The following is a 22374-nucleotide window of genomic DNA, read 5'->3' as shown; positions in this document are numbered from 1 at the left end:
ACCATGTGTTGTAGAATTGTTCACCTGAAACTTATATAATTTATACCAGTGTCACCCCAATAAATTCAATAAAAAAGGAAACAAAGACCAAAATGTATTTAAGTATATTTTTCAATTTTTGTTTTTTGTTTGATTTAAATATACGGTAATATCTGGAATGGTGCAGAAATTCCTCATTTAAAGCAGTTGTATATTTTCCAAATTATCACTGTACAGGTAGAAATTATCCAGGCATGAAGAATGACCTAAAAACTAAGCCATGTGTAAGTAATTTCTGAAGTAAAAAAACATACTAACCATGCAGAAAATAATAACAAAATTACCATCAAATACCAGTTTACTATATTTGAAAATAAAATGATTCTCTAAAAGCATTTATATTTTTTAATTTCAAAAATAATTTTATTACAAATAGAAAATCTGAGGTATTTTTTTACTGAAATGTATTTAGAGTAGAACATTTTTACAATATGATTTTTCCCATGGAAAAGTACACAAGTGATTTCTGATTATTATCCGAAATGTTGAAATGAAGATTAGCAATAAAAAGGTAAACATTACTTTAAGGTATACATGGTTAACACACTTTAATGTAATTCCAGAATTTCAGTTCTGTTCATATTCACATGCACAATTTCAACCTCCCTTCCTGTGAGAACAGAGTAACTGTCTCTTCTAAGAGAAGAGCTGTTTCTTCACTTGGTTTTGGATTTGAATGCCTCTCCTTCTCACCATTTGTGCCATTAATCATTCTTTCTCTCTCATGAATATTCAACTTGTCATTTTAAGCTGGAAGCTAAAGCGGTATTAACCCACCTATTAGGACGTTGAAAAAATTACATTTCTATAATTTATTCTAAGGGGATAATAAATTACCTTATTTTAAAATGATTTTGTTTCTGGTTCTAAATTTTATTGATAAGTTGTGTAGACATTTTAGAAGATTTTCAACATACACCAAAACTTTTCTTCAGCAGAGAATAAAAGATGTTCCTTTTACATGGATTGCTCATTTCATTGTTCTTATAAAATTAATGTCATTCCACTACAAAGACAGTACCAGCAGAACCAAGTCCATGTTCAGTGTGAGGAAAATCTAACTCATCATTCACACACCCTCATATTTCAGTCTAATCTAAAGCCTTCTTTGCACTGTCGGTTATGGGCAGGTTGGATACTGTTTCTGGGCATCTTGGTTTGTGAAATTTAAAAGCCATTTAGTACCTCAGTCAGCACTGAAACTGACTAGCACCCTTTTACTCTCCAGCAAATGGGCCCTTTACGTACAATTTACAGTGTTGCTAGACAGTGATGTTGCTAACTGTTCCCATCTCTCCAATACTTTATTTCACTTCAACTTCAATCATATCTTTAGGAATAAGTCCTACTACTTATGGTTTTAATTCATATATTTATATACTTCTATGAAACAACACAATAGGTTGAGAAATGGATCAATTCCAAATGGGGTAATATCCTGGAAAAAGAAAACAATATCAGAAAGAATGGATTATTTAGGAAAAACAATAACAACAACAGAAGAGCACTAGATGAGTACACTTTTTTCTTTTTTGTTTGTTAGTTTATTTTGTTCATTAGATTCCACATATGAGTGAAATCATGTAGTATTTGCCCTTATCTGACTGGCTTATGTTACTTAATGTAATACTCTTGAGGTCCATCCCTGCTGACCCAAAAGGTAATATCCCCTCCTTTTTTGTGGCCAAATACTACTCCTTTGTGCAAATATACCACAGGCTTTTTTGTCCACTTAGCTACTGATGGGCACTTGGCTTGTTTCCAAATGTTGGCTATTGTAAATAATGCTGCAATGTATATTCAGTGCATATAGTCTTTCAAATTAGTGTTTTGGGATTCTTCTTAGGTGAACACATTAATATAGATTTTGTATTGAGAACAGCCCTTCATTAGTTAAATAGTTAACTAAGCAAAAGCCACCAAAACAGTTACAATTCAATACATTCAGGAAAAATGTAGAATTATTATCACGAGTCCTTTATTTTAACTTCCAAAGTTAACTGTGCTTAACCCTTTAGAATTCTTGAAAATCCTTGCTTATTACATCTGACAAAAGTATCAAGATTTTAAAATTCAGTATAATTGAGAAAAAAAGAAGACAACTCAAGTTGTTACTTTATCTTGATATTTATTGCTTTTTTTCTGGAGTCTACAAAATACATTCTTGCCACTGGTTGCTATCTTTTCTTTGGTTGTATTTTATTTACATCTTATTTTCAACATTTCCTAGATCAAATTATGTCTTAATTGAACATAATTTTATTTTTATAATTGTTTAACCCTTGATAAACAGTGTTTTTACATTACAAGCAAAGTATCATACAGCTCCAGAGCCATGTTATAAAGTATGAAAAAAGGCACAGGGTAAAATAATGATATTATTCAATGGAAAAAAATAATTAGTAAAGAGTACTTTTGACTATTAGCAATAATAAGAATTAGGGAGTGGCATAATATTTTAAAAAATCACAACATAAACAAACACTTAAGAACCAAAATAAAGTATATTTAAAATCAAAACAAGAACTTTTCTTTAAAGGTTTTATTTATTTATTTTTAGAGAGAAGGGAAAGGAGGGAGAAAGAGAGGGAGAGAAATATCAATGTGTGGTTGCCTCTTGTATGCCTTCTAATGGAGACCTGACCTGACCCACAACCCAGGCATGTGCCCTGACTAGGAATTGAACCAGTGACCCTTTCTGTTTGCAGACCAAAGGTCAATCCACTGAGCTACACCAGCCAGGGCTCTAAACTCAATTTTTCAAATTCAGTTTATCAACATTATAACACACTGAGGAAATTTTCAAGTAGATTGTATTAGATTATATCTAGTTGCATTATAGCTGTAACATTTCATGAATCAATATGCTTTTTATTAAAATAAATCTGCCAAAACAAATACACCTCCAATATTTTATCATGTTCTTATGCTCTTGTAACTCTGATGAATAAAAAGTGTCTAACTTTTAAGTTTGGTGTGTTTAACTTTTAAACCATTCTCATTTAACATAAATAACTGTGCTATAAGGCATTTCTCCTAATATGTATACCATAAAATTACATAATCCTGATTAAAATAAAAATCTAATTAATGTTTCTTCTTGAAGTAAAAATAACTTTCCAGTAAAAACTAACACTAAGAACAAGAAATAGTGGTTTAATGAATGGTCGGCAAGTCTCAGTATCTGCCTTCTGAATTGCAGAGAGTAATATGGAAATTACCAGGTAACTTCTGAAGTTTACTTCCCAGGTATAAAATTCAAGAAGGCTACAATAATAGCTATTGTAATGAAATACAAATAGTTACATAAAATATGATCCAAGGGTGTGTGATAATAAAGGATATGTCTGTGATTCTAAATTGGTCTATGGATTATTTTAATTTTAAACAAAAAAGTCCCAAGCATTCTACAAGGATAGGACATACAATGACATTGTAGCTCAGCTAGGAATTAGATGTCTTACCATAATTGTTAGGGGAGACATGTTCTTGTGTGTATCACCCTTCCCCGGCCTCTGGGCTATCTCTTCTTCAACCCCGAAGTAAGCTGGGGATTGATTATAAAGCACGGAACTAGAGATTTGCAAATCACCTGTACCATACTCTTACTCTCAGAATCTTAAATCAGAGAAGAGTTCCACATGATTTCTACACAAGTAGACACCAGTGAGTGAACTGCTACCTGAAAGCTACTGATTGTCTTTGAGAAGTTAAACTTAGAGAAACACAATTATATTATTTTAGGTTTTTTTGAAGAATTCCAAATTCTGTCATGGTCAGACTGGTGCCCTGCATGTCAGATTAGTGAGTGCAGGAGTATGAACTCATGAGGAGTTAACGATGTTTTTGCACGTGGAATACAAAGTCTGGAGCTGAGGAAAATCTGCAGGACCACCCCACAGACAGCAGACAGGCAGACAGGGGAGCACCAGGATAAGGCAGGCTGGTATAGATGCAGAGCCTGGAGAGACTGGCTGACATTTGCAACGTGGTTACCTATACCATGGCGTTTGCCTGGACTCTGGCAGTGGGTGCAGAAGTAGGTAAGCGTTCAAGCAACAGGTATTAGCAAATCACAAAATACAAGGGCCAGCAGTCATTTTACGGTGGATCATTCTCTGCCTTTTCTCAACGTCTAAAACAGCAGTTTGCCAACTGTGTTGGGCAATGCCTGGTTGCGGCAGTGAACGGACACACTGGGGCTGGAGCGTGTTTTAGATTTTTGAAGAAAACACAGATGTCTGTCATTCATTGTGCAAATTACTGGCTTAGGATGGTTCAGCATTAGGTCACTCTGTTTCTTTCACTGACATCATGTCTTTGCCAAGCTGGATTTTCAGTAGCAGCTGTGACAAATAGCAAGTACCACACCCTTTCACTGGGAACAGGACGTGAGAATGGTGATATCCAATCCAATTCCACGTTGTGAGAAGTTATGCAGTGCCCAACAGTGCCAAGTTGTTAGAACATAAAACTCTAAGACAAACTATGTAACAAATGCGTGTGTTAGGGTTTTTTGGGGGCCTGAGGAGACGTGGAAAAGGACTGAAATATTAAGAGCACTGTGATCCTAAACAACTGGGAATTTTTTATTGTGCTAAAACATTATACTCCATTTTATAGGTCTATTCCTCTTTGTACAGCATTGTTTTTCAAAGTGTGTCCTGAAGAGGGAGGTTGTTACTTACTCAGACGTACTGGCCACACTCAAATTTCTAATGGTAAACATCAAGAAACTGAATTTTTACATTGAAATTTTTAGATAATTCCAAGCAATGAAGAGGTTTGAACTTGAAAAATTTCACAGTTAGCTGGGAATATGGGTCAGGTGGGTATAACAATAAAGCAAGTACTTGGTGTGAATATATTTTAGAAATAAAAGCTACCATTAGCTATCATGTGAAAAGCTCTACAGAGGTTACATATTGCTTTCCCGATAAAGTGTAAGATCTCTGCGATATAAAATAAAGGGCCACTCATGGTCTGGCTGCTTCCTACCTTTTCAACCCTCTCTTCTACAATGTGCACCCATCTTCATCATGGCGACCTCTGTGACCTCTTCTCACACATCCACACACCACACCCTCCAACAGCAGAATTCAGATACAAACTCCTGTCCTTCAAATCCAAATGCCATGATTTTCACTTAGTGCATGATGATAAATTAGTCATTGAATTTCCAAAGATGCTCTCTGATGTTATCCAATTAGACTTTTGAAAACGCTAACATGTTATTAATAGTAACATATCAATAGAATCTATCTGCTGTAGTTGTCAGCCACTGTGTCTTCATCTTCATATTACTAGTTATTTTTTAAAAATTAAATTAAAATAAACTTTAATGAAATGATGAAATAAACAATTAGAAATATTACCTAAAATCTGATCCAACTCTCTTCCCATTTTCTGGTTCACCTGGATCTGGACATAAATTGGAAGCTGTTTTAATACCACCTTCATTTACTGTAACAACAGAAAAGATAAAAAGAAAGAATCAAAATGTATACAATTAGAAAATTAAGGGTACTAATATAAAAATTTACATAAAATATATTCTTACATTTTGTTATTATAATTTAAATATCAAAAGTTAAAATATAATTCTATGACCCAGTAATGAATGCAAACATTGTTTCTATTTTGGATCTATAAATAATTCAGTTTGATATGCCAATTAAATGCCATATTAGTATGAATATTAACACTTCAACAGTGAACACTTTAATTTTTCATTACTATCAAAATTGTGAAATCTCTGGAAATGCACTGCCAGGGTATGAATGCCAGGGTTTCCATTATTATTGACAGTAAAGAAGTCATCAATTCTAACAGTGTCACCTGGGTACCTGTTCTTTTTAAAGTTGCAAAGTTGAAAAATGAGGCTCTATGAAAAAAGTTCAAGGTTACTAGTACTTCTTATAAGATCTTTAACACAGCAATTTTATCTACAATGCCAAAGTAAAACTATGGTACAAATTACCTAGTATGTCCTAGAATTATAATAATAAAAACTAAAATGATGGCTTTACCTTCTAGCAATTTTCATGATGTTTTACTTAGCCATTGTACTCATTTTCAGTATTTTTTCAGAATACCCAGTTAACAAAAGATTAATTAATATGTTCAGTAAATGTGATCACATTGGATAAATAAATTCCCAAGGTAGAATTTTTAATGGGAAAATCATTAAGCCAGATAATTCTGAAACATCTGAGTGATATTGTTTTATAAATTCAATTGTATAGTAAATTGAAGAATAACTACTATTTTGTAATTATATTTTATTGATTATGCTAATACAGTTGTCCCTATTTTCCCCTTTGTCCTGCTCCACCCAGCTCCTTCCCACTCCCTAAGACAATTCCCACATCACTGTCCATGACTTTGGGTCATGCACATACATTCTTTGGCTACTTACTCCCTTCACCTTCTTTCCACCTTCATCAATTTAACTGCTTTGGCTTTGAGTGGTAAAAATATAATGTGATATATCTAGATGGTGTGTTGTCAAGTTGTACACTTGAAACCAAAATAATTGTATTAACCAATGTCACCCAGACAAATGTAATTATTTTAAAAAGAAAATAATAGTGTCTTAATAGAGATTTCAGAATGAAAAAAATATAAAACTTGCAATGGTTCTCATCTTATACTATGGATTAGAATCACTATGGAGTTTTTCTTCTTTTCTTTTTTAAAGAATAAAGATGAGTATGTCTATCTCTAGATATTCTACTGTGTTTATACTATGGTAGGACTCAGACATCATTTTGTTTGCTCATTTGTGTTTAATAATCCTCAAGGCGATTCTAATCGAAAGCCGATGTGGAGGACCACTGGATCCCTGCATCATTAGTAAAGACTAATCAATGTGCTCGAATCGATTTATCAGGTAACAAGAGAGCTGTCTGATCATGGCTCAACAGTCATGGCTCTAACAAAATTGTGACATTTTTAATTCCATATTAAATTGTACTTTTGTCCCCTTCATTCTATAAAAAGCACTTTCCTAAATAGCCCCAACAATACCCTACTGCCAACTTTATTACACATTCACTGGTCCCTGCACATTCTGGGATATTAATGTGTCACTTGGTCTGTTTGTTGACTTGCTGTTTAATTCCATTTACCTTTCTATCTGACTGTGTGTGAGCATGTGTGTGGCTACTCTGTTACTTTGGCTGATACCACATATAGGGGCAAAAGTCACTGACCCATGTTATCCATAATTTATATTTCTTTCGTGGTCTGAAAAATTACCTCTTTGTTAATGACTCCAAATCTATGGTTTTGTCATCTTTTTCGAGTTCTTTTCCTGTTCATTAAATGACTTAAGAAACCAAAAAAAAAATTCCTAATGTCATCTCGTGCGCCTGCTCATATTCATCCTAATTACAGATGCTTTTAGGACTATCATCGTTCATCTCCAAACCTTCTTAAGTGATAGAGGATGAAACTTCCTCAAACACAGTCTTACTACTGTTTAGTCTCCTATAATTCTAGATTTCTGGTATATCAATTGTATTTCCTACAAGTCATCACAACACACTCACAACTCAAGTCCAACTGATTCTTTGTCATCCTGCAGTTTCATTGGTCATCCTTCCTTATTCCATGTTTCCATGTCTCCAAGTTTTTCCTTTTTTCTAAATACCAAAGTCCTATTTAATTTTCAAGACTCATCTCAGGTACCTTTTTAAATAAAATACAATCTCTCTTTTCCCCAGATTATTCAAATTCCCCTTTTTTATATAATATGACAATGTTATATTAATTTTAAAATTATTTTATTATGTGATCAAAGGTAGTTTTACATTCTTTAGTCATATATACAAAACATTATGTCCCTGGTAAGGGTAAACCATAATTATTTTAATATACTCACAATGCCTAAATAGGAGTTAGCAACTTCTCATTAAATATGTCCTAGTTATTTGATTAAACTATATTTGTATACTGTTTTCAATGAGTTGTGTATTTTTATGGGATGCACCTTCTTTCCTATTTATAATGGCTTTTGTAAATATTATAGTGTATATTATTAAAATGTGACTTTTGAAAATGGGATAGAGATAGGAAAATAAGTGGCATGACTACACTTACCTAACTTTATTATATTACAATATATAACAGATTATAGTTTAATCTAGAAGCACTCTATGAACACATTACTAAAAATAAAAATAATTAAAATAAATTTTTCATTTTGTTATTGCCTCAAAAAGTAAGTCTAGCTCATGCCAATTTTTACAATAGCTAACACCTACATAACACTAACTATGTTATCAGGAGCTATTTTACATTGATCTTGTGTGTATCAACTTATTTAATCTCCATAACAATCTTAAGTGTAGCTACTAATATTATATACTTCCTACAGGTGAGGGAACTGAGACATGGAGAGGTTAGAAATGTTTCCAAAGTCATAGTGATAGTAAATGCTTTAGTTGAGGTTTAAACCTTAGCAGATTGATTCTACTATTAACCCTTAAGCCCCATGTCCTGTCTAGAAATCTCAGTCGGAAAAAACAGCATCATTAATTAAAATTCAAAACACATTCAAGACACTTCATCTGAAAATGCAGAGAATAATTATAGAATTTACCATTTTCCCTTAGTTAATCCCAGGTGTTATGATATTAATTGTCAAATTATTTGTGTCTATTTGACACTGTCCTTTAAACTGCTGTTTTGAAACATCTGTCATACGGGGAAGGCTCCACAATTTAAAATGTAAAGACAACAGAACACCTCTGTACAATCCATGTATTTAATGTTCATTAATTAAAACCATTTACCACAAAAAAGGGGCAAATGTATGATTGTTTATTTCTCTGATATTTAGATATTTATAATTACCCATAGCTAATGATGCCAAGAAGTTCAAATGATGTTAGTACTCATTTTAATCAGCTGCTTTCACTGTATAATGCTATTTAAGCAATCGAGCAGATTTATCATTTTTACTTCTTTTAACGTGAATAGAAACTTTCAGAGTGGTAGGAGCCTATCCATTGCTTAAAAGTTTAAATACATGGACAGGGTGATGTTTCTTGAAAAGAGCATCATTATGAGGGTACCTTTTTGCTCTGATCTTTGGGATATTACTACTACTACTAATAATAATAATGGAATCCTTTCCTCAGACATCTATGGGATAAAGAGAAAAAGACAAAACTGATAGTGTTTAAAAAATTAAATCGTCATTTCACCCTATCATTGGAGTGTTTTTACTATATGCATTTATAAAATATACTACAGAAATCTTAATTTATCATATTATTGTATGTTCTAGCTTGAAAACACTACACAATTAGTTGACATCAAAATATGGTATTGTTATTATAAGCAAGTTACCTCAGTCTTTTAGTGTGATTTAGCATATTATCTACTATAAAATAAAAATAAGTAGATTTATACCAAAATTCACTTCCACATGATCTCATCCAACTAGTTACATTGCCACATATCTTAATTTTTTTAATATTAGATTTTAATATTTTATGTCTCCATATTAAAGAAGCAGTACTTTTGAATATTGCTCTGAACTCAAACATCATAGATATTGGCAGACTGTCATTTTACACTAACTTCATGTTAGACACAAAGTTGCCTCTTAACTGATTTAGCTTCCCAGTAAAATTTTAGATCCTGGCCAGCTGAGACAGCACTTGAGTCATTTACGCATTTCCCTTCTCCGTGGTGCTGCTGTGGAGAAGTAGCTCAATGGAACTGTGGAATGATGGAGAATGTGAATGAAGGCAAGCGCGGGTTTAAAGATAAAATAATAAAAACAATAAATTGTGGGAACCTCACACTTTCTTTATAATTATACCTTACTAGTCTAGAATAGCCTCACAGAAAAGTTGACAAAACTTCCAGTTCAGTAAGCTCAACATTTTAAATGATAAAAACATTTTTATTTTTATAATAATTTATTTTCTTTCTTAGAAAAGCTATTATTTTTGATGAAGAGTAACAAAGGATAGACGAAGACTATTTAATTTCACACATTAAAGTTAGAAAAAGATCAGAATTAACCATTTAAACAACCAAATGCTCCCCTATGAAGACCACCTGCAGTTTTCTGAATTCTTTAGATTTCTTTCTTTTTTTTAGTTAAACTTGATGGGGCTGCTGTGGGGAGATGTGATTTGGCAATGTGTGTAGTCCTTATCCTCCACAGTTATGCTCAACTTTTCACAGTGCCAGGAACAGAACTGTTGCTTTTACAAAGACTGCAAGCTTTACTAGGTTTCTCACTTGAAAGGGGTCAGATAAAAAAGATCTTTTAAAATTGTTTGACCCTGTGTTATGTGATGTTAAGTGAATGCTTACTTGATAATACAGAATATTAACAATACTTAAAATAATACAACCTTTTTCCATGAACAACCTTTGAGCACATATTTTTGAAACTAGTTATTAAATATTTGAGATTAAAATTGTAGTAAAATAAAGTGGGCTTGTTATTTTGTGACTAGGGAAAAATGGCATAATTTGTATTGATGGAATTGGATTGTATATATTCAACAATAAAAAAGTACAAAAGTAGTTTTTATTTCACATAAAATGCAATAGATAAATGCAAATTTTGTTTTAGAATTACTAGGTAAATTAATATTTTGTTTTATATTCATATTTTTTAATCCAAGGGTTTCCCCCAGATGCTACATATGTCTGCTGCCTTTCTTGATCACCCTCATAAACACTGTATAAAAACAATAAGCCTAATATATATGCTCACTAAGGCAATATACTCAGTATAGAGTGTTACATGGATCTTAATACCTTAACAAATCTTATATACTTTACTATAAATAGCTTGACGTTCCCAGGACATCTAAAAGAATGAAGCATGCAGCATATAAAATAACATTAGTGTAGCCAAAATAAGGAAAGGGTGAAACAGGCATAGAATATAATTCTGCTAAGAATTCTAAATTAAATATATTGGCTACATGAAATATTAAAAATAAAGGGAGTAAATTTAATATTTAAGTCTGCCACCATCTAGCATTTATTTCATGTTGACATGATGACATTTGATGTCAGAATAATTAAATCGGACTTTTTTCTATTTATATTTTCTATTGCAGAACGAATATCTTTTCTAAAATATCTCATATAATTCAGGCGTGTCCAACCTTTTGGTATCTCTGGGCCATAAGGGAAGACTTGTCTTGGGCCACGCAGTAAATACATTGTGACATGTAATCACAAAAATATCGCAGACTGTTTTAGTAAATGTATGATTTTGTGGTGGGCCACATTAGCCATCCTGGGTTGCATGTGGCCCATAGGCTGCAGGTTGGACACCCCTGTGTGAGAAAAATACTGTAGCTCTATTTGTTTTTCTTAAAAACTGATATATCAATATTGAGTATGTGTTACCCCTGAAATAGAATAACAAATCATAATTACACTAGTAAGTACTTTAAAATGAACTTTTTATTGCTTTACAAACTGGTAACCCTATTTAATCAAGAATTTTCAATTGATATCTGTCATTTTTGGTTTAGTATTTTCAAATCTAGCACATTTTAAAGTTACAATACTTAAAATATTTTTAATATACAGGCTCCAAATTTGTTTCTTGATGATTGATTATGCTGCTCAATTTGTCATTTTCTGTTATATGTAGAAATCTATGAACATGCAGGTAAAATATTTTTCTGATATAACTATAATAAATTATTTTTGTTAAATAGTTATAAACTTATTTCGTCAAATGATTTGGAATTAAATAAAAATATTATTCTAAAAATTTACTCTTGTTAAAATAACATATTATTTACAATTACTAATTATATTTTCTATCAACATATCATTCTGCAAATCAGATGGTATATCATGAATGGCTACTTTCAAAATATGTAATATCCATTTGCATGAATATAAAGACTGGAATTACTACAAACTGCTATTGATTTATATTACAAAAATGCCTACCTTTCCTAAAACTTTTAAGTTTGTTTATTGTAATAAAGATGAATTCATTAATTCAATGACTCTCAATCAGAATCATGGATGAATGACATAATCAGTTCATGAAAGACTACCGACTTTAAAAGTCTTAGATATTGAAACTCAAATTAAGAACATCTATTTTCTTAGATGAAAAATTACTATTAAATTTTTCCTTAGAAAATTAATGTGAACATGTAGATATAATATTTATATTATTCAAATAATAATTTCTACAATGAATCACCAATTTGAGGAATTTCACTAATTTTTTAAAAATCTCCTATCCTAGAATTACAAAACTAGAATATTATCAATGCACTAGATCAGATTTGTTTACCTTTTGAAATAAGCTGGGCTTGGACATTTACCATATGAATCCATTAACTCAGTACACATTTAAAAACAATAAGATAATGGATAATAATCATGCATGTTATGTAGATATGAACGCAGTTAATTTGGTAAATATACAAACAGTTTTATAAAACACACACAGACCACACAAACGTCATGACTTCACTCTTACACTAGAGAAAGTAACGAAAAGGAGTGCACTCACAGAGAGAAAACTTGTTGCTGTTGTCTTTCCCTGGAAACAACTTAAATCCTCTAGATTTAAAATCTATGGCCTTTTTCACTAGTTAAGGAAACAAACAAAAACATGTATCAGGATATACAATTTTAAAATGAAATTCAAGTTAACAAATTTTGTTAGCATGGATTTATGCAAGTTAAAGAAACTGCTTTCTTAAGTTTGATATAGGGTACCCAGAAGAAATTTATTTAAAAAAAAGAAAAATTAGTAATATTATCACCTAAGGAGTAAAATACCAAGCAGTAAAGAAGGATTTTAAGTGTTCTATGGGAAAAATCCTACATATATGTATAGGAATTTTTAATATTATCCAAGGTTTTATATGAGAGCAAAGCATTAATATTTTTACATAAACCACTTGAATTCATCATATTTTATGTATTAAATTGAAAAAATTAAAAACATAAAAGTGGAAAGAATTTAATCAAATTGGTCATTAAAATAAACTAACGTATTTCTAAGGTAATTTAGCCTACTTGAAATGTTAGGACACATTTAATAAAATGGCATAACTGGAAAAATATATAATATATTTTAACATTTCTGCCAATAACCACTTTCTTCCATAGTCATTGCTTTTGACAGTATGATTGACATCAGTGCATACTGTATAACATTTGTGAAAGTAAATTATAGCTTAAATGTCTCACGACTCTTTTTGATATGACAATATTGGAAATCAATACCACTAAGAGTATGGCATACTGTATCCTGCACTGTAAGTTTAAAAGCATGTGACCGGGTTTGCTTAAAATAATAATAAATTTAAGGAAGTAACTTAAAACATCTTAAAAACATTTTTACTTGTTTTTAATAAAAGAATAATTTTCTTTTGTATATAAATTATGTAACTAGAGTTGCCATATCATTTTTAAAACTAATAAACAATAGTTCAGAAAACTATTTAATTTTTAATGATATCAAGTAAAATAAGATCTATTTAATTAAAAGCTCAATAATAAAAAATTATGTAATGTTGTCTAATGAGATACTTAAATATCAATTATTTTCTTTAAAAAAACTAGCATGAACAAGAATGGTAGGGATAGCGTTTACTTCCTCAATTATAATTAAGAATTTTTTACAAATTGTTTTTGTGAGGTTTATAGGTAGAGATAATGGACTAAAATAACAGACAAGTAGTTTTAATCATGCCATAAATTTAAAAAGAAACAAAACTGCTTTTTGTTAGTTTAAAATGACCATTTCACAAATTGCAAATTGCCATTTTACCCAAATAGTTCAAATTATAAATATTTTATTGGTTTTGAAACATTTTAAAGTTATTGGTTCTTGTTAATATCTTCAAAGGAAGAAATTTCAAGACAAGTCTGATGATTTTCTAGAACATAGTTAAGAACTTTCCATATACACTACATATTTTTTAAAAAGGAAAATGACCACTGGAGTAGGATTTTAAAGGTCATTGCTTCTTAGCAAGTATTAGTTGTGTGACTTTGGACCAGAATCTGCCCTTTTAGCTTGGTCTCTTCTCTTAAAATAAGAAGCTACATCTAGAGGACTGCTCAGTCTCTTTACAGTTTTGAGATTATCTATGCCCCTTAATTTACAGTGGAAAAATGACTACATCTCTCAAGTTGTACTTTTTGTTGTTATTCTCTTTCACACACCCACCCTTATGGTAAGCTAAAGTTTATTTCTACTGGAGTTTTCAATTGCTTTAAACTGATTTTCTGTGACTTGTCAATTTGCTGGATGTCTTAAAATTCCTTGCATTTTTTATCTTGAGGCATAATTCTAGATTCTCCAAGTCCAAACACAAACTATAAGTAGGAATTCTGTTTCTACATTTGTTTGCATTATAAGATTTGAAGTATTACAAATGAATCTACAGATTTCATGGTGGTTTCAACACAAATCTGTGATTCTTAAAACTAAAAAGCCTGTAAGCCAACAGGCAAAAATAAAAGAAGAAAAATTCAGAAGGTCAAAGAGCTCAGTTCTATAATGTGTTACTAGGAAAGGATGTTGAAAACTACAAATGAGTGTGTGTGTGTGTGTGTGTGTGTGTGTGTGTGTGTGTGTGTGTGTGTATTGGGCCGACTGTGTGCTGGGCTGATTGCATGTTGGGCAGCATTCACAGATACCCCTGGTAATTGCTTTGGGTCCTAACTCCATGAAATCTTATTTTTCAATCACTTTAAAAAATATTTGTAATTTTTTTTTGCTTGGGAAACTTAACAGAGTATGGAATTTTAAAAGGAGATACTGCATTTTACAAATTCACTTTTTAAAATTTTCATAAATTTAGATTGAATTCATTTTGTAACTTTTTATTTAAATAAAAGTGGATGTACTGAATAACCGATTTTAAATCACACAACTAATATTTTAACAAAGACTCTAAAACATGGGTTGTCTTTCTCCCCAGAATTCAAACAAATTCAGGAGCTCATAACACGTAAATAGATACCAGCAGATGTGCCCACAATGCTCTACTGCTGCAGCAGGTCTTGAAGTTACAGTCTGCTCTGCAACATCAGGATGAAAAGTGTGGAAATTTTATAAGCTCTTTATGGATTCTAATAATTAGCAAATACAATTACTACGTGCCAAGGGTTACCATCAGTAGGGTTCAGACTTTAAACAATTTTAAGACTGTCTCAATCTTTAATTTAATTAAGTTTTAACCTTCATTTTCTGACACTTTCAAATAAGCTTTTTAGTGTCTTTGGTCCTACAATTAAATATGAAGTTCCCCTCCATTCACCTCCTTAGATCCCTTTTTTGTTTTGATAAATCATTCTTTTGAGTGAAAATGAATTTCTGTTTTATTTATAATTGCTGTTTTCTTTTTATGAATTAATTTTATCAAAGATAATTTGACTATAAAATGTAACAAGAAAAATGATATTCGTTTGGTGTGTGGAGAGGATGCTTAGTGTGGCCGTGGTTTTCAAACTTCTGAAATGATCTCTACAACAAAATATACCCGAAGGTCTATATTTAAGTACTCTTATTCAAAATAAATATAGTAATTTAATATCACATACCAGCACTTGTTTTACCCTCCAAGTCAGAGAACACGTATGGGCACTATAATGCCTTCTAGCATGATGCTAATTGGGAAGGAAGCAGCTGCTTCAATACTGGTGACCAGCTGGTGCAGTTAATGAACAGCGTCAGACTTGGTGCAATGGAATGCATTCTTCCATTACCGATTTCATTAGTACACTAAGCAATTTTAAATAAAAACTCCAGAAAAATTACTTTAATGCATGGCAATCTTCTCTCATCCCTTCTGAGTTCTGATTATCATATTTTATTCAAGTTCTTCACTAGAAGTCTTGGTATCATTACCTGGATTCTATTTATTTTTACTGTAAATAGGCTCTGATAGCTGTCTTTGATGCAGGGTTATACTGCTATGCATGGCTATATATGGGTCATAACTCATGTTCTACATTGTCTACCTGCCTTCTGGGATCCTGTCTCGTTCTTTGTACAGAAGGTTGATTTGAATGAGCTACATTCTGCCACGTAAACTGTAGCACTGCACTAACAGCACTGGCATAGCCTGGGGGCTTCTTAGAAAAGAGGAATGTCAAGCCCCACCCCAGGCTATTGCATTAGAATTTGTGGCTTACAAGATCCCCGGGTAATTCTTATGAACATTCAAGTTTGTTAAGCACTAGACTCTATCAATCAGACTCCCTTATACATCAAAGAATTCGGGAAGACAGAGGGTGGGAGGAAGGTGAGATCAAGATTATTCCACAGTTTCTCATCATTACATTGACTGGTGTTGATGAGGACCCTTAACTGAAGGCTATTCTCAAGCTTGCAACCTTCATACACCTTTCTGTTCAATGTCTTTCTCCTCTCATCCCAATGGGGTGCAAAAGGTGATAGTCTAGCTGCTACTACTCTAGGTTATTACATGTTTCCTTGTGGTTCCTTTATATGCACTCACTTAGAAATTAGCCTTTGGCAGGTAAACCCTTGTTGAATTAGCACTTGATCCATTGTTTCCCAATGGACTGTGATGGATATACCACTGGTACATGGAAATCATTAGAGATTTGATGTTTCAAGAAATATATTAAGTAGCATCTCTTAATTTGTCTATAACCCCTCTTACAATCTTCAAAAGACTATATCCAAGTAAAATTATGGATGGCAGTCGCTGATTATTCTAACATTGGTTGCTTGCTTGTTTCCTAGGGAATGCTTTGGAGAACTATATCACCCATCTATGCTCCTTTCTAAAAATTATCTCTCAAAGAATAATAGAAAATTCACAAGAATAAAATAGATGAAAGGCAAGGCAAGTGAGTTGGGCGTATTGAAGTTAGAGAGTAAATGAATGAAGGATAAAATTGGCAAGAAAAAACGATGAGGCTAATAGAAACCTGAGATGAACTGAAAGTTACATATTAATTTGGTGTAACTTACACGAGATTAATATAAATGGTACTAAATAGAACTGTATATTCAGTCATTTCCATAATTCTCTATCAACATTGCATTAAACGATGTATTTTTATTTCTAAGAAAACCAGCTACCTAAGATATTTAAAATTCTGTGCTAAATATTTTCTTTATGTCTTCACATATTTTTATGACATTTTTATGCAACTAGAACATATGTTTTTGTTGTAAAAGTGCCACCTGGGGACAGTATCACTTATTGCTTGTGTTTCTAAGGCATAGGTACTCTATGCCAACACTTTTTAAAAATGGGATTATTTCCCTCCTTCCTATAGATATAAAATAGGGAAGGGCTAAGTAAATTGCTCAAGTTCATACACATGTAAGTACAATGTGTTCATTCATTGACTCTGAAACTTCAGTCCTGGAATCTAAACCACCACCTGACCGTGAATGATAGCCCTCCATATATTCAATCAGAATTCCCAAGTGTAAACAGATGAGATTAGTGCATCCTATTCGTATTTCTTTTTTTTAAGGCAAGGCTAATGAAAACTTTAAGTAGTCAACAATATCTGATTTTAAATAGTTTACTTTAGTATAGAGCTGAACCACCTCTACTAACTGAATTTAATGATGAATAAAAATGATTATTTACTGACAGTGCTGAGTTTAACCTCATGGTTTGAAGCCTCTTAATACTTTATCTTACAAGTATTAACAAATGAATTAAAAAGGTGTAGCAAAAGCCAACTGCTTTACGAAATTCAAATCATCATACAGTCATCTGAGTAAATCATCTTTGCCTGCATTCCCTTATAATGGGGAAGGAGAGTTGATGAACTTTATTTTCCACTTTATGTAAGCCTACTAAAGAATAAATTTTCTAACTTCTCTGGGCTCTGGATCAAAACTATCCAGGAATTTCTGTCATTTTAATCCCACTTGGCATTGTGAAGAAAGATCATTTGAAGAATATTTTAAACAAAGAAAAGTCAAGTATCAACACTAAAAAACTATAGTCCGTGACTTAGAATACAAATGATGTGATTATGAAGAGAAAAATATTCTAGGCAAGGCACCCCTAACCTAACACCATGCTGTTCTACCACAGATGAAGGTTCTTGTATTTCTAAAATTTTAAAGCTTAACTGTATGATTTCACTCGATGCGCAGCAGGGAAATCATATACTCTAGAACACTCCACGCGAGGGAAGCAGCCTGTTGCAAAAGTGGGTGAAAATGCCCTGAAATACTTCTGAACAAGCTAAAAATGTCTGTGACACAGGACCATTTCTCCAAGCCCCAAAAGCAGAGGAGTCAGCTTTGGCACTGGCTTTAATCACAAATGGGAAGTCTAGCCCCGTCAAAATATTTTAAAAAGGGAAGAGATTTAAAAGTCACAAGCATCACATTTACTGTGACTATCTGATTCAAAGGTAAAATAATTAATTATAGAAACCAGTTGGGAAAATCAGTGATACATAAAACTGATCCTTTCCTATCTTTAAAGGTAAACCTTCCCTTTTAATCTGATGCAGTATTATCTTCCTTTTTTTAGCCATTCTATAAAAAATAGAAAACAGTACATTAAACCAATGAACAAGCTACCAAGATATCTGATTAATGATTATTAGCAAGCATAACAATAGGGTTGAAAATCCAAAAAAATATCATTGATGAAATCAGGTCATTGTTATAAGATGATGGTTTCAGGTTATGTTAAAATACATATACTTCCTAAGATCTACTCAAAACAAAAAAAAAAAAAGAAAAGAAAACCACTGGGTCATTCAAAGTTCTTAATTTCTATATAATAATAACTTGGAAGTACAGCTTGAGAGGTAGTATTCAAGAAAAATGTTAAAATAGTTAGCTAGAGATTTATCATTGGTAAAAAAATAAAAGTGTTGTTGCCTAATATTGTCATGAAACTTTTCAGGCATTCAGATTATTTTAATTTTATACCTTTTAAAAATACATAAACCTCTTTCCAAGTAAATCCTAACACTTCTTCTTTTCTCCCTAAAAACAATTTATTCTCCAAAGTGTAAAATAATTAAAAATAAAAAATATACTTACTGTTATGAATGACATAGCATTGACAATTTCACAAATGTGATAAAATGTAGTAACAGAATATAAAATGAGGATGATGTTCAATAAATAATTATGTATTTGAATAATAAATTGGTCATTTAAGGACATGGATTTGTAAATTGTTCCAAATACTGACAGTGAACCAATTTTTCATAAAATAATTAAATAATGTCATGAGAACTATAAAAACAGAAAAAAGATAAGATAAAGCATGCAATAGTTAATTTATAAATATATTGTAAATTTGTATTTACTTAACCAATATCAAATTTCCTGCACAAAAAGTAATAATTATTTTAATAGAGTATCTTATAACAATCATATGAAACCAGATAATTTTTAAAGTTATAAGTTATTCACTCAGTTATTATTTATGCTGAACATGCATGAAAATCAATACATCTGAGTCTCATAGAGGGCTAGCAAATTTTTAATCAAGCAATCGATGCAGTTTCACCATTTATATAAAATGAAGTATAATGTTTAATTATTCAGTCATAAAATATTTTGAATTGGCAATCAATTTTTGTATACTTCTTTTTTACTAAATTTTGTTTCCATCAATCAGGAAGTCTTTCAGAGATCTGAAACATGATAAGCAAAGGGAAAACTAAAACCTATAATTTTCTTGTTATTTGATAATACACTTAAAAATAATTTCAGATATAAAGAATTTGGGGTAAAAATTAAAAGTAATGCATTAGTTAAAATTTGACTTGGGAGTGTTTTCATCATTTGTTCACCTATCCATTTATCTTTTCCATTAGTGAAATCATAACTAATGTCATCAGCTCTGCCTTAAGGACTGACAGAATTAATTACTGTCATTAAACTTCATCAGGGAAATCCTGTCTAAGATATCCCTTCCACCCAGGAATTTCCTACCTTACAACTCACTCTTATAGAACTAAAGTTTAGTTTTAGAATAATACCTATGGCAGCCTATGAGTATTGTGATCATTCCAGTAGAGAACAAGTTCTCGTGGACCCTGGACAGGTATTGCTCTCTGCATGTTACTCGTCCTCATTTATGTTCTTGTTATTCAGTGTATCAGCATAACCTGTAATCTTGTTATAAATGCAAAATTTAAGATTCCACTCCAACCCCATCAAGTCACAATCTGCCTTCTGGCCAGACCATCAGGGGATTTGGGTTCACATTGCAGTTTGAGAGAAGTACAGTCTCAGATGTAGACCCCAAGTCCCTATCGACTGTTCACTTCACCTCTGTCTACTTGACCAGTTTGTCTGCCTGCCTCTATTTACTCATCAGTTTTTTTCTTTAATTTCTTGCTAAAATGACTCCTTTTAAAAAGTTCCATTAGACAATGTTACTTCCCTGCTAAAGCCTTCTTATCTCACTTAGATCACAATAAAGCTCTTTACCCAGGCCCCAGAGCCTACCTATATGGTCTGCTGGTATCTCACCTCAACCCCACTGCTCTCCGCATCCACTGAGATCCAGGCATACCAGGCTTCCTTTTCCCCAAGCAAAGCTGAAGTTTTTACCAGCTAGTTCTTTTCTCTGTCTGATATGCTTTCTACTTTAGTGCTCACATGGCTGTCTTCTTCCTGTTATTTAGGTCTCACTTTAAATTTTAACTCCTCAAAGAGGCTTTTTCTGACCATGCAAACTAAGGTAGTCACTCATATATTACATAACCTATTTTAATTTTTGGCCCAGACATTGCTTCCATCAGGTAGTTATCTGTTTATTTGCTTGTAGTTCACTTTTCCCCACATTAATATAAATTCAACCATGAAAGGTCTATTTATTTTTGTTCCATGTTTTATAGTCAAGTATTGGAAGAAAGTCTCACATGTAAGTACATAGCAAATGTTTGCTGAAGAAACAAATAAGGAAGGGAAGAAAAGGAGGGAAGGGAGGAAGGAGAAAAATAAGAAAAAGAAAATTAAGGATGGGAAGAAAGAAAAAGGAAGAGAGGGAGGAAGAGAGGAAAGAGAAAGTGAGGAAAGAAAGACAGATAGATAGATAGGTTTTAAAGAAAATAACTCTTGTCTTAGACACTCTCTGAAAGACAAGGTAGAGTTAGATGTTCAAATGGAGTGTTTTTGGAATTTAAAGCAAATATATAGGCATAGGGCCCTGGGCAAAAAATGTGCATGATAGAGTTAGTTCCCCTTTCCTCAGATTCGAGGAGCATCAATCTCTAACCTTCTGGTGGTAGCGTTGGCCACGTTTATGCTTATTTTAACATGGGCACTATGTTACATAAATAATCATAATGATGTGCCTGTCAACTCAAACATCAAGAGAAAATGTACAATAATAAATATATTAATTAATGAATGATATCTCTGAATAGCTTCATAGACACTTAGGATTAGAAGGTACAGTGATAATCATATTATGACACTCTTTGATGTAAAGATGCTTTCTAAATACCCAACTTTACCATCAAGTTATTCTTTAATATCTTATTAGTGATTGAGGAATTTACTATATTTGAAGCAAACTCAATGTGAGGGGAGTTTACTTTATAGTAAATTATTTGCATCTTCAGTGGCTCTGCACACTAAGATCTACAACTATGAATGAACAGGTTTAATTTCTCTTACATATAACAACATATCACACAGTTGAGGACAGCTATAACTCATCCTTACTTCCATATCATACTCATTCTGTAGCAATTTTCTCTTAAATTGATCAATAAATTCTCTCTATATTGCTTTTCCTTTAAAATAGATACCATATTTTATACTTTTTAAATTCATCACAGGCTTAGCACAAAGATACTATGCTCAATAAAACTCTGCTACTTGCTAGACATGTATCAGTATCCATTAAGCAACCATTCATAAATTAACTTCCCCATTGCAATATTTCTTATGAAGAATTAAAAGAAGAAGATGTTTTGGATTTACAGATTACTACTCTATGAAATCATTAATAGAATTTTTCAACACAGTGTCAGTTGCTTGCAAACTATTAAAAATATTAAAATATATTTTACTTGTAGCCAGATAGCCTATGAGTGAAAGGCACATAGCAGATCTCCCAAAACTGTTATTTTCATGCAGTAGAGATTTTTTCACATTACAGTCTAGTTTTTTGAACAAAGTTACATATACTTTAGCATCTCACTTGTGAAATACACTGTGAATGAAGTGCAGACCCGTGTCTGATAGTCTGCAGTGCAGATAAGCTTACTCCCAAAAAATTTGCTTATGATAAAAATGAAAAAAAAAACCCACTTGATTTTGTTTGGTTTAAAATCACTGATGTAACATGAATGGTTTTATGGTAAATTACC

The 22374-nt window shown here is 32.0% G+C and overlaps 1 protein-coding gene across 3 annotated transcripts in view; it reads right to left on the bottom strand.

Annotated features, from left to right (window-relative positions):
- Positions 1-22374, bottom strand: part of CSMD3 (CUB and Sushi multiple domains 3) — a 921636-nt gene that overhangs the window by 540989 nt on the left and 358273 nt on the right. For 2 of the 3 annotated variants that reach the window (XM_053661036.1, XM_053661038.1), the window contains 2 exons: positions 12569-12646; positions 5415-5502 (listed from right to left, as the gene is read on the bottom strand). In XM_053661036.1, the coding sequence (XP_053517011.1) occupies positions 5415-5502; positions 12569-12646 (166 nt within the window). The remainder of the gene's footprint in view (positions 1-5414; positions 5503-12568; positions 12647-22374) is intronic. The other variant, XM_053661039.1, reaches the window with a different exon arrangement.

Source organism: Artibeus jamaicensis, unplaced genomic scaffold (genome assembly GCF_021234435.1).
Source record: "Artibeus jamaicensis isolate MK-2021 breed Jamaican fruit bat unplaced genomic scaffold, CSHL_Jam_final scaffold_916, whole genome shotgun sequence".
Lineage (NCBI taxonomy): Eukaryota > Metazoa > Chordata > Mammalia > Chiroptera > Phyllostomidae > Artibeus > Artibeus jamaicensis.
This window is presented reverse-complemented; position numbering and strand designations above follow the sequence as displayed.